General features: G+C 50.3%; 1 protein-coding gene across 2 annotated transcripts in view; it reads right to left on the minus strand.

The window, feature by feature from the left end:
- Window positions 1–146: 146 nt before the first annotated feature.
- VARS1 (valyl-tRNA synthetase 1) overlaps window positions 147–15,275 on the minus strand; it is a 246,999-nt gene continuing 231,870 nt past the window's right edge. For both annotated transcript variants that reach the window (XM_085615512.1, XM_085615511.1), the window contains exons 27-31: window positions 13,063–13,269; window positions 12,526–12,637; window positions 5,713–5,885; window positions 3,686–3,835; window positions 147–495 (exon numbers count right to left, since the gene is read on the minus strand). In XM_085615512.1, the coding sequence (XP_085471638.1) occupies window positions 427–495; window positions 3,686–3,835; window positions 5,713–5,885; window positions 12,526–12,637; window positions 13,063–13,269 (711 nt within the window). In that variant the 3' untranslated portion in view covers window positions 147–426. The remainder of the gene's footprint in view (window positions 496–3,685; window positions 3,836–5,712; window positions 5,886–12,525; window positions 12,638–13,062; window positions 13,270–15,275) is intronic.

The following is a 15,275-nucleotide window of genomic DNA, read 5'->3' on the forward strand; positions in this document are numbered from 1 at the left end:
TGCTGGGCTTGGGGTTCTTGGCGTGGGGTTGGGAGGCTCCCTCTTAAATCCCACAGTCAAGATGTCCCTGGTATAGCGCCTCCCAAACCAGAACTGTGAAAAAAGACAAATTGACTTTGCATGCACGCACTCTTAAGTGAAGCATGTTTTCTAATAAAATATTTTATTTCCAGTGGCTGAAGGCGTACACTGCGCAGCTCAGGAGGGGCAAACATTCAGAATTCTTGGACTCCTGTCCTCGTCCTCATCCTCCTCCTCCGGGGAAGCTTCCCGGGCAGGATGGACCTCTAGCAGGGACGCCCTCCTCTGGTGTGGATTCCACGCTGTCTGAATGGAGAGCGAGGCCACTGCCAGAAGGAGGAACCTCGTTGGTACATTTTATTTTTCCCTTAAATTACAAAATATAACCTCTAAAAATGGCTGAGTTTAGATCATCTTCTGAAAGTTCTTGATGGCTTCTTCGGCCTTCTGGAGCTCCGTTTCACTCTGTTTCAGCTGCAATTAGGAAGAAAAAGGGAAAACAATTATTTAAAAAAACGACATTAATGTAACTCCCCATATACTTCCACCCTCGCCAAAGAGACCACCTCCTGCACCAGGAAGAGCAGAGGCTGCTGAGGTTTAATGACACCAGGGTCCCCTGCAGCCCACACACTAGAAAAACAAGCTAGTCCACTGTGTCAACAGCACTGTATGGCTAGTGGCGAGGTGGCTTCAAGGCACATGGATGGCAAAGGCTGCCTCGGAGTGTCACCCCACACTTAGAACAGGGAAAACTAAATTCACTTTCAAGCTGCAAAGAACCTTGCGATAAAAGGTGCGATGCTTTTAGAGCTAACATTCTATGCACACCACAGGCCCCTACATACTATCTGTGTGGTAAGCCCCCCCCTACACTCCTCTACTCACACCTAAGAGCAAACAAGACTTTAATAGGCACTGCTCTGTGTAACACATCCTTGTAGGAAAGTGCCCCTTTCTGTCATGGCCACCCTCACTTTTTGCCACTGGTACTGATGTTTTTCGACTGATGTGCACTGGGTCCCTGCTAACCAGGCTTCAGTGCCAGTTCTCTTTCCCTAAAATAAGGTAAAATGGTCTAAGTGTGTAACAATTGGGAGACACTTTAGCAGCTCAGAAGTCTCTAGTATGTGGTGCCCCTGGTACCTAGGGCATGGGAACTAAAGAGGGTCCCCCTAAGGGCTGCAGCATGTATTATGCCACCCTAAGGGACCCCCATATACATTGCATACAGCCTACCATTGCAGACTGTAGGACGTGATGCAAGCCAGGAGTGAAAACACAATTGGCACACTCACTGTGTGCCATGCAAAGTCACTGCATGCAATATATGCAAGACACCACTACAGCAGGCGTTAGAGCCCTAAGGCAGGGTGCATTATCTTACATGTGAGGACATATGTGCTGTCTAGTTTGATTACTAGATAGAATTTAACAGGGAAGCCATTTTAAGTATATGTACTGGGCACTGGTCATTACGAGTTCCCCGGCTACATTATGGCTTCACTGAAACCTATAGTGTTTGGTATCAAACCCCTTTTCTTAATAAATCTGTACTGCTGCCAGTACAAGATTTATTATGACATGCGCCTACAGAGCACCTTAGAGGTGCCCCCTGAAAAACGTACCATTCTCTAGTGTGCTGGCTGACTGGTATCGTCCAGCCTGCCACCATAAACATGTTTTTACCCCTCTGCAGGTGAGAGCCCACGCTCTCAGAGGTCATAAACCATGCTTGCCTTTGGAGGAGGCTGTCCTCATCACCTCCAGCAGGATGTCTAGTGATCTAGCAGATCAAGGCCTGTGGCTTCAAAGCCCCTGCTGCCTTGGATACGCGACCCCGACTCCCCCAGACCTTGGAGATGCCACCCCTGCCCAGATGCCCATTTGGCACCGGGACAGGCAGGAAATTAGCTATGCAAGTATGCATGTTGCTCCACCAGGCTAGTCACACCATTAAGGTGGGCTACCTGATGTGCTCCACGAAAGTATCCACCATGTTGTTTTTGGTGGAATTTGGAACTCTGGGACAGGGCTATGCCCAGTCCCCATATGAGTGGTCATATAGGTGGTATAGTGACCCGAAGAGTAAGTAGCCTATTGGCTACTACCCTTCATTCACCTTAACGACCCTAAATTCAGTATTTAGGGTGTCCCCTGACACCAGGAACTCAGATTCGAAAGAAGAAGGAGGACAAAGAAGAGCCAAAGAAATCAAGCACAGCGGACTTGGAGCCAAACCCTGCCTGCCTGCTCCTGTCTCGACAACTGCAAATACCCGACTAGTCCGGCAGCTGTGCTTCCTCCCAAAGCCTCGGAGGGCTGCAGCACTTTGCCAGCCAGCCAGCATCTCCCTTGAAGTAGAGGATCCACAAACACAAGTCCAGTTCCCAAATCTGCTGACCACCGGGTCTACCGACGCAGTGGCACCCATCCAGGAGGAGGTCATAGTGTGTCCAGGAAGCCAACCCAGTCAACCCATCCAGTCTTCGATCCATCCCTGAGGCTCTCTGTACCAATACCCAGGGTACCGGAGCCTACTGCAAGCACCAAGGCTTGTTTGTGTTCAGTCTGAATACCTTTGCCCCCAAAACCGACCTGCATATTGAGGGAATTCTACAGAGGCCAGCTCTTCTGCAGAAGTTGACTTGCTGTGTTTCTAATTCCTCTTCTGCAGGTGCACCAAGAACTGTGACAGCCTCAAACTTGCCGACCAACTGGACAATACACCTATGCACCCGAGCCCTCCAGCCAGAGTCCACTGAAACTGAGGGAGTCTCTGTGGCCTCGAGACCCTCAAGAGCTGAGCCTTCCTTTGGGTTCTGCAGGATTGGCACCCCAGTAACCACTTGCAGTCTTTCTTTGCAGGTACTGTTCCCAGTTGACATGTATGTTCGAGGCTACCACAGCTGAAAGAACCTTTGCACCCGGACAGCCCAGGACACGTAACCCTGAATTCTTGGTGCTTTCTTGGACCATGACCTATACTTACCTTAAGTCCCGAAAAACAGTCTTGTAAGTCGCTTGCAGGAGACCCCATGCATTGTATGTTTAATCCCATAGGATAACATTGCCTGCATTCGAGGCTCATGCCTCAAATCTGACAGCAGTATTTTCTTTGTTTCTGAAAATTGCTAATATGAAACGTATTCACCTGATATAGAAGACCTTGGATTCTAAATTAATATAAACATTTGTGTTATTATAAATTGGTGTCGGATTTCCTTATTGCATGGGTCTCATTTATTGACTCAGTGTGTGCAACAAATGCCTTGCACTGCCCTCCGATAATCCCAAGGCTGCTTGAGCACCCTGGGATTGCTGAAGCCCACCACTTTCAAATGTCACCAGCCGCCACTGATTGAAGCAAGCCCCTGTACACTAGTAAGGGATACCTGGAGACTCTGCACAGTGCATCTCATTTTGGTACACTAGAGAGGCAGCTTCCTACAATACCTACAACACAACCACCAAGTTATCGCACATCTACAGACCCACAGGCATCCTCTGAATATTACACCTCTAAGGACACCTCTCTGTGTACTACACCTATAAAAAGAGCCTCATCAGCATCATACACTGATGAACACCTGTGCAGTACCCTCTAGGGACGCCGACTTCATGTCACACTTCTGTCACACTCCCAGCATGTGCACTCCTCTACCTTCTCGGCTTCTATCTCCTGGATGTTGGTGGGGACTTTGCTCTTGTAGTCTGGCGTGGCCATCTTCTCTCGCAGCTTCTCGATCTGCTTCTGCACATCAGCCCTTTTGCTGCCGAGTTTGGAGATCTCCTTCTCTGCATCAATCAGGCCCTGGGAGTAGTGAAATTGAAAGAATAACAAATTGTTAGCCAGACAAAAAGCTCTTCTTCCAAATCCACCCGCTGTGTAAAGAAAAAACTCTTCTGATGGAGCCGCTCCCCCTCTTTGGGTGACCCCCAGTCACTGATGAATGGAGGTCCTCAACAATGGGCGGCCTAGATCCGTGGTTCTTAGCCTTTAGATTTCTGTGGACCCCCCCACAAGTCATTGCTGGAATCCGTAGACCCCCACTGAGTCAATATTGAGTCACGTGGGCCCCGGCATATGAAATAACTATTACAAATAACGCCAAAGCCCTCCTAACATCCTTCCTCTCCAACCGTTCCCAAACAGTAACGCTAGGCGACTTCAAATCCCCACCCTTCACCTTCCCTTGCGGTGTTCCCCAGGGATCCTCACTGAGTCCGACCTTATTAAACATATATGTGTCTGACTTGGCGGGGGTCACCAAGTCTCATGGCATGCGTCTGACTGCATACACCGACGACACACAGTTAGTAATAGAGACCCACAGTGACGGAGAAAAAGTCGCTGCAAATTTCCGAACTGGAATGCTCGCAATAAGCACATGGATGGCAAACAATTGCCTCAAACTAAACTCCGAAAAAACAGAGGTAATGATCTTTGGCAACCTCTCCCGCAGCTGGTCTCCATCCTGGTGGCCAGCAGAGTTGGGCCCACCCCCACCACCCGTAACAAAAGTCAGAAACTCAGGTATCATCTTTGACGATAAATTATTTTTTCAACACACCAACAACGTTGTCTCCTCTGCATTTTACACCATCAAAATGATAAAGAAACTCCTGCCCTACCTTCCTTCAAATGCCGGGAGAACTCTAATGAGCACGCTAGTCATGTCCAAGGTAGACTATTGTAATGCCCTATTCCTTAACGCCCAGGAAAAAGTCCTAAACAAACTGAAAATTGTCCAGAACGCAGCAGCAAGGATCATGACCAACACTCCCAAATTCAAACCTACATCCAATTTAATACGTCAGCTCTACTGGCTGCCCAACAGAAGCCGAACAAAGTTCAAGGCCCTATGTATCGCCTATAAGGCAGTAAACACCACAGGACCTGAATGCCTAAAAAAAATACTATGCCCCTACAAGCCAACCAGACCCCTATGCTCCTCAGCAGCAAACCTGATAAATGTCCGCAGAACAAAAAAATCCTCCTGGGGCGACAGAAGATTCACAGTCGCCATCGCCAGACTATGGAACACACTTCCCCTTCACATCAAAAACGCCCCCTCTCTCCTTGCCTTCCGTAAACAACGAAAAACTTGGTTATTCAACCAATAACTGAGTAGCTCCGACCCTGTCCTATCCTCTCCCGTCCACAGCGCCGAGAGACCCAAGGGCATTTGCTCGCTTAATAAATGGCAGAAATAAATAAATAAATATCTCTAAAATTATACACAAACAGATAGAAAACTATGTACCAGACAAACAAATATTTAATAAGAGGCTTTTTATATGCGGAACTCTTCCATATCACTGTATTTTTTGCTCTTAATGGATGTTTACCTTTGTCGGCGCTTCATTTGACGCCAAATATCATCTATACTACTATTCTGTCCGCTGTACTTGCACTGCTCTAATAAATAAAGCTAAGGATACAAACTAAGCTTTTAGTTTATAATTTTAAATTCCTTCACATTTAAAGAACATTTTAAGATTTTCAATGTTGCTTCTCTATGCATATATACTTAATTAATCTTAATATTATTTCATTTTCTTAACAGTTGTGGAGCCCCGGACCCTGAAAGGACATCATTCAGTCTTCCGCTAAGTCCACAGAGGGAAGAAGTTCCTTCCCCAAGCATCATCTGTGCCACCCCTTAGAATCCAAGTTACAACTCATACCTTTAGCATCAGGTGGATTGTGCACTTGTCAGAGGCAATGGCGACAGCACAGCCACTTGGTGGCTCCTCGGTCACTAAGACGACCACCGTCTTTGAGGAAGAGAGAGTTTGAATGTAGGACGAGTGCGTTGTTACCACTTTCGCTGTCTCAGCATCAAGACACTTGAGGTAGCCTAGGGAGTAAGGAAGAAAGTAACATTTGAGCTAATTTGCAAAAAGCCTGGTCCACCGCGGGTACTGGAGAGACCTGCATTGCAATCACTAACCATGCACAAGCACTTCTTTTGTAGGCCTCAACACAATTACCTCGCCATATTGGTGCACCACCTAGGCTAGTTATATTGCAATCACCGACCATGCTCTAGTACTTTCTCCCAAGAGGCCTATGGGTCTATTAGAAGTATTTGACCACGCTCCCACCCTCTTCGCTCCATTGCAATCAGTGACCAGCACTTCAGTTGTTGGCCCCATTGTAACCTCTTAATATACCACCGTGCTTCCATCATAAGCATTTCGGTAATATCAGACCATGCCCCGATACTTACCTAGTTAGTCCCACTGCAATCAGTGACCATGGCCCAGCACCTCCACTCTAGGCCCACTGCAGTCACCGACTATCACAGCGCTTTCCCTGTCAGCCTCTTGGTAACTACAGAGATGACCATGTTAGTCCCATTGGGCCCAGCGCTTTCCCTGTAAGCCTCTTGGTAACTACAGAGATGACCATGTTAGTCCCACTGCAATCAGTGACCATGGCCCAGCACCTCCACTCTAGGCCCCACTGCAGTCACCGACTATCACACCGCTTTCCCTGTAAGCCTCTTGGTAATATCCGACCATAATATCAGATCATGCATCGATACCCGGTTAGTCCCATTTCAATCAGTGACCATGGCCCAGCACTTCCACTCTAGGCCCAATGAACAAGTTACTTACCTTCGGTAACGATATATCTGTAAGAAACATTAGTTAGTTCGATTCCTCACCTTAGAATATCCCCAGCCGTCAGGCTGGATCCGGAAAGAATTTTCGTCAGCAATACCCTTGCGCGTCGCTAGGCGCCGTCTGCGGCTCCGCGTCCTTCGCCGTTGTGATCGCCGGGATGACGTCGGAGTACTTAAGACGCCGCCCTTGCGCGCGGACGTCAGTTCTTGTACATAGCTTTCCGTGCCAGGAACGCAGAGCCATGAAAGAGACCGACACTGGTGCCAAAAAATTTTAGGGCCCTGAAAGGGATGACCTCAACCCTAGATATCGGTTCGCAGAACGGGGAGGATGGGTAGGTCGGTGAGGAATCGAACTAATGTTTGTTACGGATATATCATCACCGAAGGTAAGTAACTTGTTCATTTGAAAGAAACACTTTAGTTAGATTCCTCAACTTAGAATAGATACCCCAGCAATACCAACCCCGGTGGTGGGTCTGCGAACCAAGATCACACCAGAAAGTCCTGGAGAACAGAACGGCCAAAGAAGCCGTCTCTCCGGACTTGGCTGTTCAGGCAATAGTGTTTGGCAAACGTGTGCAGCGAGGACCACGTTGCAGCCTGACAGATGTCCTGCAAGGGGACTCCCCGGCCCAGGGCAGTGGTCGCCGCTGTGACCCGAGTGGAATGGGCCCTCAGCCCTACAGGAGGTTCCATTTTAGCTAAGGAATAACAGGCCTTGATACACAAAACGACCCGAGAGATGGTTCACTAGTGCACCGCCCGCCCCTTCTTAGCGCCCACGTAGCCAACAAAGAGTTGGTCGTCCACCCGGAACTGTTTTGTGCGGTCCAGATAGAAGGACAGCGCCCATTTTGGGTCCAGACGGTGGAGCCTCTCTTGAGGGATGCGGAAAGAAGGTGGGCAGTGTAACAGACTGGCCGATGTGAAAGGCAGTTACCACCTTAGGGAGAAAGGAAGGACGAGTCCTGAGAACAACTTTGTCCGGATGGACAGAAAGGAAAGGAGGCTTAGAAGAGAGAGCCTGGAGCTCACTCACCCGTCTAGCAGAGGTGATGGCAACCAGGAAAAAAGTCTTAAGAGTGAGAAGACGAAGGGGACAATTATGAAGTGGGTCAAAGGGAGCGCACATCAGAAAGGTCAAAACAAGGTTCAAATCCCACTGAGGCATTACGAAAGGGACAGGAGGAAACATGTGAGCAATGCCCTTAAAGAATCGAGAAACAACAGGGGATTTGAAAAGAGGAGGCTGATCAGGAAGCCGTAAGAAAGCAGAAATAGCTGAAAGGTATCCCTTGAGGGTGCCCAGAGCAGAGCCCTGCTGGGCCAGTGAAAGAAGAAAGAAGAGAACCTCAGAAAGAGGGGCGGAGAGGGGATCCACAGCCTTTGCTGTGCACCATGCAACAAATTTGTTCCACCTGCAGGCGTATACCGATTTTGTGAAGGGACGCCTGGCTGCCACAATAACATTACAGACTTCAGGAGGCAAGTCAAATGGCATCAACTGCCGCCGCTCAATCTCCATGCATGGAGGTGGAGGCTGGACAGGTTCGGGTGGAGGACCGTTCCCTGCTGCTGCGACAGAAGGTCCTCCTGAAGAGGCAGTCGTATCGGGGGATCGATCGACAGACTGAGTAGCTCGGGATACCAGTACCTGCATGCCCAATCCGGAGCCACCAAGATGACTTGGGCCCGGTCGTGCCTGATCTTCTTCAGCACTCTGGGCAGAAGTGGTATATGCGTAAAGGCGTACAACAGACCGCAACACCACTCGCGACGAAAGGCGTCCCCGAGCGAGCGCCGCCTTGGAAACTCCAACGCGCAGAACTGCTGACATTGCGCATTCTCTTCGGTGGCGAATAGATCTAACCAAGGCTCTCCCCACTGCCGAAAGAGGCCTTTCGCCACTTCCGAGTTTAGACGCCATTCGTGATCCATCATGCACCGGCAGCTGAGTTCGTCTGCTCTGGCGTTCAGAGAGCCTGCCAGATGTTGAACCACCAGGGTGATGCCCTGATGTTCCAGCCCTGTCCAGAGGCGCAGAGCCTCCTGACAAAGGGCCCACGACCCCACCCCGCCTTGTTTGTTGCAATACCACATGGCGGTGGTGTTGTCTGTGAAGACCTGCACTACACTTCCCCGGACAGAGGGAAGGAATGCCTTCAGTGCTAGTCGGATTGCCCTCAGCTCCAGAAGGTTGATATGGAGCCGGGACTCCGCTGGAGACCCGAGGCCTCGGATCTCAGCCTCTCCCATGTGGCCCCCCCATCCCAGGAGGGACACATCCGTCACCACTATGTGCTCCGGTTAGGGTAGGGATCTGCCACTGACCCAATCGCGGTCCGTGAGCCACCACTGCAACTGTCTCGCAGTGCCCTCCGAGATCAGAACGTGGTCGGACAGGTTGCCTCGATGCTGGGCCCACTGAAACTTCGGGTCCCACTGCAGAGCCTGCATTCGCCATCTGGCGTGATGCACCAACAGGATGAAGGAGGCCATCAGACCCAGAAGCCGCAGCACCAACCTGACCGAAACCCGGGATAGAGGCCGAAAGATGGGAATCGGAGCCTGAATATCCCAGACCCGCTGTTCCGGAATGAAGCGTCCTGCAAGTCCAACGCTACCATCCAGTCTCCAGGGTGTAGGGCAGCCAGAACCTGAGCTACAGTGAGCATCTTGAACTTTTCCTTCCGGAGGAAGGTGTTGACGCTCCTGAGGTCCAAGATAGGGTGTAGGCCCCCTTTGCCCTTCTTGGGAACCAAAAAGTAGTGGAAATAACAACCACAACCTACTTCTGGACCAGGACCGCGGTCGTTGGCCCCCTTGGCCAAGAGGGCCGTATCTTCCTCCTGCAGAAGTTGCAAGTGATCCCCCGAAATTCGGTGGCACTGTGGTGGCATGGCTGGAGGGGTCGGGTCGCCTCGAAGGGGAGGGAGTAGCCCCTTCGGACATTTGCAGCACCCACCTGTCCGATGTGATGGTGCGCCAGTGGAGCAGGTGATGGCGAATTCTGCCTCCCACTGGCGTGGAATGGGCCTGAAAGCTCGGACTAGGCGGGCTTTGAAGCGGATGCTGCTGGGGTAGATGTGGACGGACCGGCGGAATCCACGTCCGCGTGGAGGTTGATTCTGTGGCTGGTGGCTAGGCGGACGTGAGGGGGCGCCCCTTCCTTGGCCACGAAAGGGACAAAAATCGGAAGTTTGTGGGTGCGGGTCCGAAAAGCCCAAGGACTTGGCTGTAGCCCTGGAGTCCTTTAAGCGCTCCAGCGCACTATCCGCTTTGTCGCCAAAAAGGCGACTGCCATCGAAGGGCATGTCCATGAGGGTGCTCTGGACATCCCCGGAAAAACTCGTGGACCGCAGCCAGGCGTGGCGACGAAGCGCCACCAGGTCGACATAGCCATGCCCAGCGAGTCCGTTGTGTCCAGTCCACATCGGATTGCATGCCGTGCCGCATCCCGCCCCTTGGCAAGAGCCTGGGCGAGTCGTGTCCGGGCCTCCTCCGGACACTGGGGCAGCACGACCTCCACCGTATCCCACAGGGAGTGGGAGTAACGGTCCAAAAGACACGCGGTGTTGATAGACCGCAACCCCAAACTAAGAGAGGAGAACAGCTTCTTTCCAAACTGTTCTAGTCTTTTGGATTCCCGATCCGGGGGGGCGGACGGGAAGGAGGTCTGGGAGGTAGAGTCCTGGATAACCAGGCTCTCGGGCGTGGGGACACAAAACTGGGGTCGCCCGGTGCAGAGCGGTGGTGCCGGGCCACGTTCCGTTCCACAGGAGGAACTGTGGAGGGCTTGGACCAGGTGCCCTTCAGAACGTCAATGAGTGCTTCATTGAACTGTAGCAGAGACTCCAAGGAGCTTGCTGACGGTTGAAGCACTTCGGTGAGGAGGTTCGTCCTCACGGCCACAGCAGGCAGTTCTAGCCCAAGGGCTTCGGCTGCCTTGCGCAGCACCACAGAAAATGCAGCACCTTCCTCCGAAGCCACGGTCGGAGGAGAGATGAAGCCAGTGTCAGGGGAGGTGTCAAGACCACTGGCATCCCCCAGCTCGTCTGCCCAGTCCTGAGATAACTGACCATGCCGGGCCAGAGGGTCCTCAGACCCCTCCCAGTCGTCACCGTCATCCGAATCCTGGTATACAGGTGGAATGATCGGAGGCGGGCGGAAGATGAAATTGCCACCATCGGCGTCGGGTGCAGCACCAGATGGCGCCGCTCCGACGCCAGGCCCGGACCGGGACTAAACTGGGGAACGGTGTCGTCCGTGGATGGCACCGGAGGAGTCGGCGCCGGCGGAGGGGTCGTGAGGTCGACCGGCGCCGACTGTGATCCAGGCCTGGATCCCCCGTGGACCTGCGGCGTCGGGACCGGAGTCGCCGACGGCGCCGGGGCTGGAGCAGCCGGCTCGCTAGGCCTCCCAGTCGAGCCTACGGGGCCCAAAGGCGCGCCAGCAGGTGTCGACGGCGGAGCCAGGTTCCTCATGGCCATGAGGAAGGCACTGACCTCCGCGTCAGTCCCAGGGACCGGAGGGTATGGGGACGGACGGGACCCCTGCGGCTCCGACGGAGCCTTCGGGTGGTGCCACCCGAACCCTCAGCCGAGTCGCGCGACCGGCGAGGGGAGTCAGAAGAGCGATGTCGCTTATTCGACTTCTTGCTGTGTTCGACTTACCGGATTTCGAAGACTTGGACCCCTACGAGCGGTGGGGGCTGCGGTTCCGCGACCGGTCCCTCGACCTCCTCCTCGACCGGGACCTTGAGCGGCGCGGAGCCGACTGCCGGTACTCGAGTAGCTTGCGGGACCGCTCCCGCCTAGCTTTCGAAGTCAAGGCCCGGCAGTCGAGGCACGACTCGGCATCGTGGTCGGTTCCAAGGCAATAAAGGCACCGGCGGTGGTGGTCCGTGACACACATTAGTCGGTGATAGGAGTCACAAGCCTTAAAGCCAGGCATCCCTACCGGCACCAGAGTCTATGTCGACAAGAATAGAACCAAAAGAGTTCAAAAAGTTTTGTCAAAAAGTGACTAAAAGGGTATGCTCTTCCCAGATCGGCGCTTACTGGCGTGGAAAAAAGAAGAACTGACGTCAGCGCGCGAGGGCGGCGTCTAAGTACTCCGACGACGTCATCCCGGCGATCACGACGCCGAGAACGGACGCGGAGCCGCAGACGACGCCTAGCGACGCGCAAGGGTATTGCTGACGAAAAGTCTTTCCGGATCCAGCCTGACGCCTGGGGATATTCTAAGGTGAGGAATCTAACTAACGTGTTTCTTTCAGATGCAGTCACTAAGTATCACAGTGCTTTCCCTGTAAGCCTCTTGGTAATATCAAACAAAGCACCAACACTTTCCCTAGTCGCTCTACTGCGGTCAGGAATGCTCCAGGGCTTCCACCCCCAGTCGCTCCATTGCGGTCTGTAATGCTCCAGGGCCGCTACCATAGGTTGCATTGCAATCAATGACTAAGCACCTCTACCCCTTTCTCCTACAAGCTCTACTGCTCCAAGTGTTCACTCCACAAAGGCTGCATTACAGACTGCCCATGGCCCAGGACGTTTCCACTGCTACTCATGGAGGACCTACTGCTATGAATGCCCTTGTTCAACACGCCTCCCCATAGGATGTTCTGCAATCTCTTTCTGTAAGTCCCACTGCAGTCAATGAAAATGTGCTGTGTGTTCCCTTTCGACCTTACTGCAATCACTTACTACAGCCTCCTCTTCCCCTGGAACCCTAATTACAATCATCGACCACTATGCTAAAGCTCCCAAACATGGTAGATAATGTAAATATGATTCAGCCTACACAAGGCAGTGTGGAGCAGTTTCATCAGCCCTCTTGACTGAGCATCGCTTCACTCACGTACAGTCAGCTTTGGTCTTGGTGAGGTTATAATCAGCCCGCAGGGAGCGCACAGCCCGGACAATCAGCATGATGAAGTCCATGTTCCTGTCGCATTCCTCGTCTCTCCAGCAATGCTATGTGAAAACAAAGAAAGGACAAGCAGCAGTGAATCTCTGCTTGTGGTGTTGGGTGCAAACGCCAGACACATGCACAACCTCACAGAAAATTGAGAGCACAATGGAGGCCAGAGAGATCAAGAGAATGGTTCACCCTTCTCACCCTCATCGTTTCAGTGTCCAGCTTCTGAAATGATATTATGTCGATCACTATATTACGAGCAGTAAATACCATTATATGAGACACCTTCAGCATTTTCGAAGGCCTGTCAGGCATATGCAGGGAATTACTGATGACGTAAAGTAAACAAATGTGACATTTCTGTCTGGATCAGATAGGATGTCTCCCCCAGCTCTCAAGTACTCTGTAGACTTGCATCGACAATGACATTACAATAACCTTTTTCAGTACATCCGATATACACAATAATGACTAGACCTACCTCCACAACATCAGGGTAAGGTGTCACTGAGATGCTTGGTGGGTCCTGCGCAGACCGCCGTGGAAGCCGCTGGAAAAGCTCCTCACTAACAAATGGCATGATGGGTGACAGCAAGCGGAGGCCAGTGTCCAGGCAAGTATACAGTGTATTGCGAGCTACCCGGATGGCTCTCTCGTCCGTACCGAAGAACACAGGCTTCAGGCACTCCTAAAAGGGGAAATAAACACATGGCGATTGTCAGTAATGACAACAATGTGACAAGCATTTGAAAAGACAATAGCTCTCGATTGGCTAGGTCACTGTTCTCTATCCATGTTACACAGTAGTACAACTACAGTGCAGCGTGGCTAAAGCTACATTTATAAAAGTGCTATGATGCAGTCAACGCTGGCTTGTTTTTATTTTTTTATGTTCAATCATGCTGCACATGTACAACATGATAAATTTAATGTTTTTTATTTTTTAAACCTTTGCAACAGTGTTCATAGCTTAACGCTGATCATTGACACTATTTGATCATAATAACAGCTAAGACGTGTTCACAGTAAACCAAAGAAGCCTATGTGTGGGCTGGAAGATGTAGTCTCTGTGGGTGTTGAATCTAGAGGTGAAGCCAAATATATCTATATATAAAGTCAAGGAAAAAAACAAAGGTTACACTAATGTTATAATTAGGTGAATATGCCAGCGACGACATTAATGTTTTGAAAACAGTAAAAAAAAAAAATTTCACCTGTTATAGTAACCAGAGCTAACTATAACTTGCGCCCCGCCACGCACTGCTTATGACCTCACATTTTACATCACTCATGACATGTTCTATGACATCACTGATGACATCATCCAAGCTTCATTTGTACACGTCCCTCTATACACTAGTATGGCATTAGAGGCCTGAATGTAAATACAAAATGGCTCAGAATGATGTAGAGCATCAAAGTAAATACAAAATGGCTAAAAATAATATAAAGCATCATTAATGCCATCACCGAGCCAACTCCCTCAAATGTAGCAAGCACGAACCCTATACCATACACTTCACGGCTAGTGAAAGTCACATTAACAATGCACCACAGATATATGGGAAACCCTCACACACGGGGTTCAATATGTATACAACTCTTCAGAGAAAGTCACGTTTCTCAAGATACTCAAAGTCTCTTCCAAAACGAATGCCCTACTACGGACAGCCTTTACCTGTATCAAACCCGACACACATTGAACCTACATTGAGAAATGAAGGTGATATGAGTAGAAAAATGGGTACAGTAAACAGGGTTCACTCTATGGAGAGAGTTTACTCTGTCCCACACTGTTTGCAGACAGTGAAACTCTCATAAAAAATACACTACAGAGTACTAAAAAGTATCTACTAAGAGCAGTGCATACTCTATACAACACTTGACAAAAAGACACTATTCGCTTTAAATAAGCAACGACTGAAGGTGCTAAAGATGATACTACCTGCATCCTTCATACTGTGGTTATAACTTTACAGATAGCCCAGCTTCTGAAGCAAAACAAGCACATGTGCCTAGCTTAAAACCTGGTGGACACAATCTTCTATGTTAAGTAGAAATTGTCATGCTGAGACGATTTGTCTAATAACTGCTTACAATACTTAGTATCTACTACATAGAATATTTGCCCTGTTGGAATCTTTTTATGTAGAACAAAAAAATTGTGTGGCACATACTGGACCCAAGTCGTCAACTGTCATTTGCACGCAGAGTTACTCTTCAATACAAAGATGTATAATGTGTTCAGTACTTGCGTTTTGTAAACACTTACAACCATTAGCTGGACACAGGCTGTACAAAAGTAGATAGAAAGGTAATACAGTAGTTACCCGCCACTATGCACACTAGCACACTCATTGGATGATTGGATGATGTCATCATTGATGTCATTTGGGTTGTCATCAGTGGTGTAATAAATGAAGTCATAGTAGTAAAGGGGGCATGTAGCCCCCCTCAGTGGGCAGTTTCTGGCCGCGGGACCCACTCCTCCATGGCCCAGCCATATAGTAAAGGCAGAGGGGTCACACAGCACCCCTCCCCAAGCCTTCAAAGTCACCGGGGACCCCATCCCCTGGGACCGCCACTGGGTCATGTAATGTATCTATCTACCTATCCATCCATCCGTAAATATAGAGACATGCACAGGATAGATAGATAGATAGATAGATAGATAGATAGATAGATAGATAGATT

Source organism: Triturus cristatus, chromosome 7 (genome assembly GCF_964204655.1).
Source record: "Triturus cristatus chromosome 7, aTriCri1.1, whole genome shotgun sequence".
Classification (NCBI taxonomy): domain Eukaryota; kingdom Metazoa; phylum Chordata; class Amphibia; order Caudata; family Salamandridae; genus Triturus; species Triturus cristatus.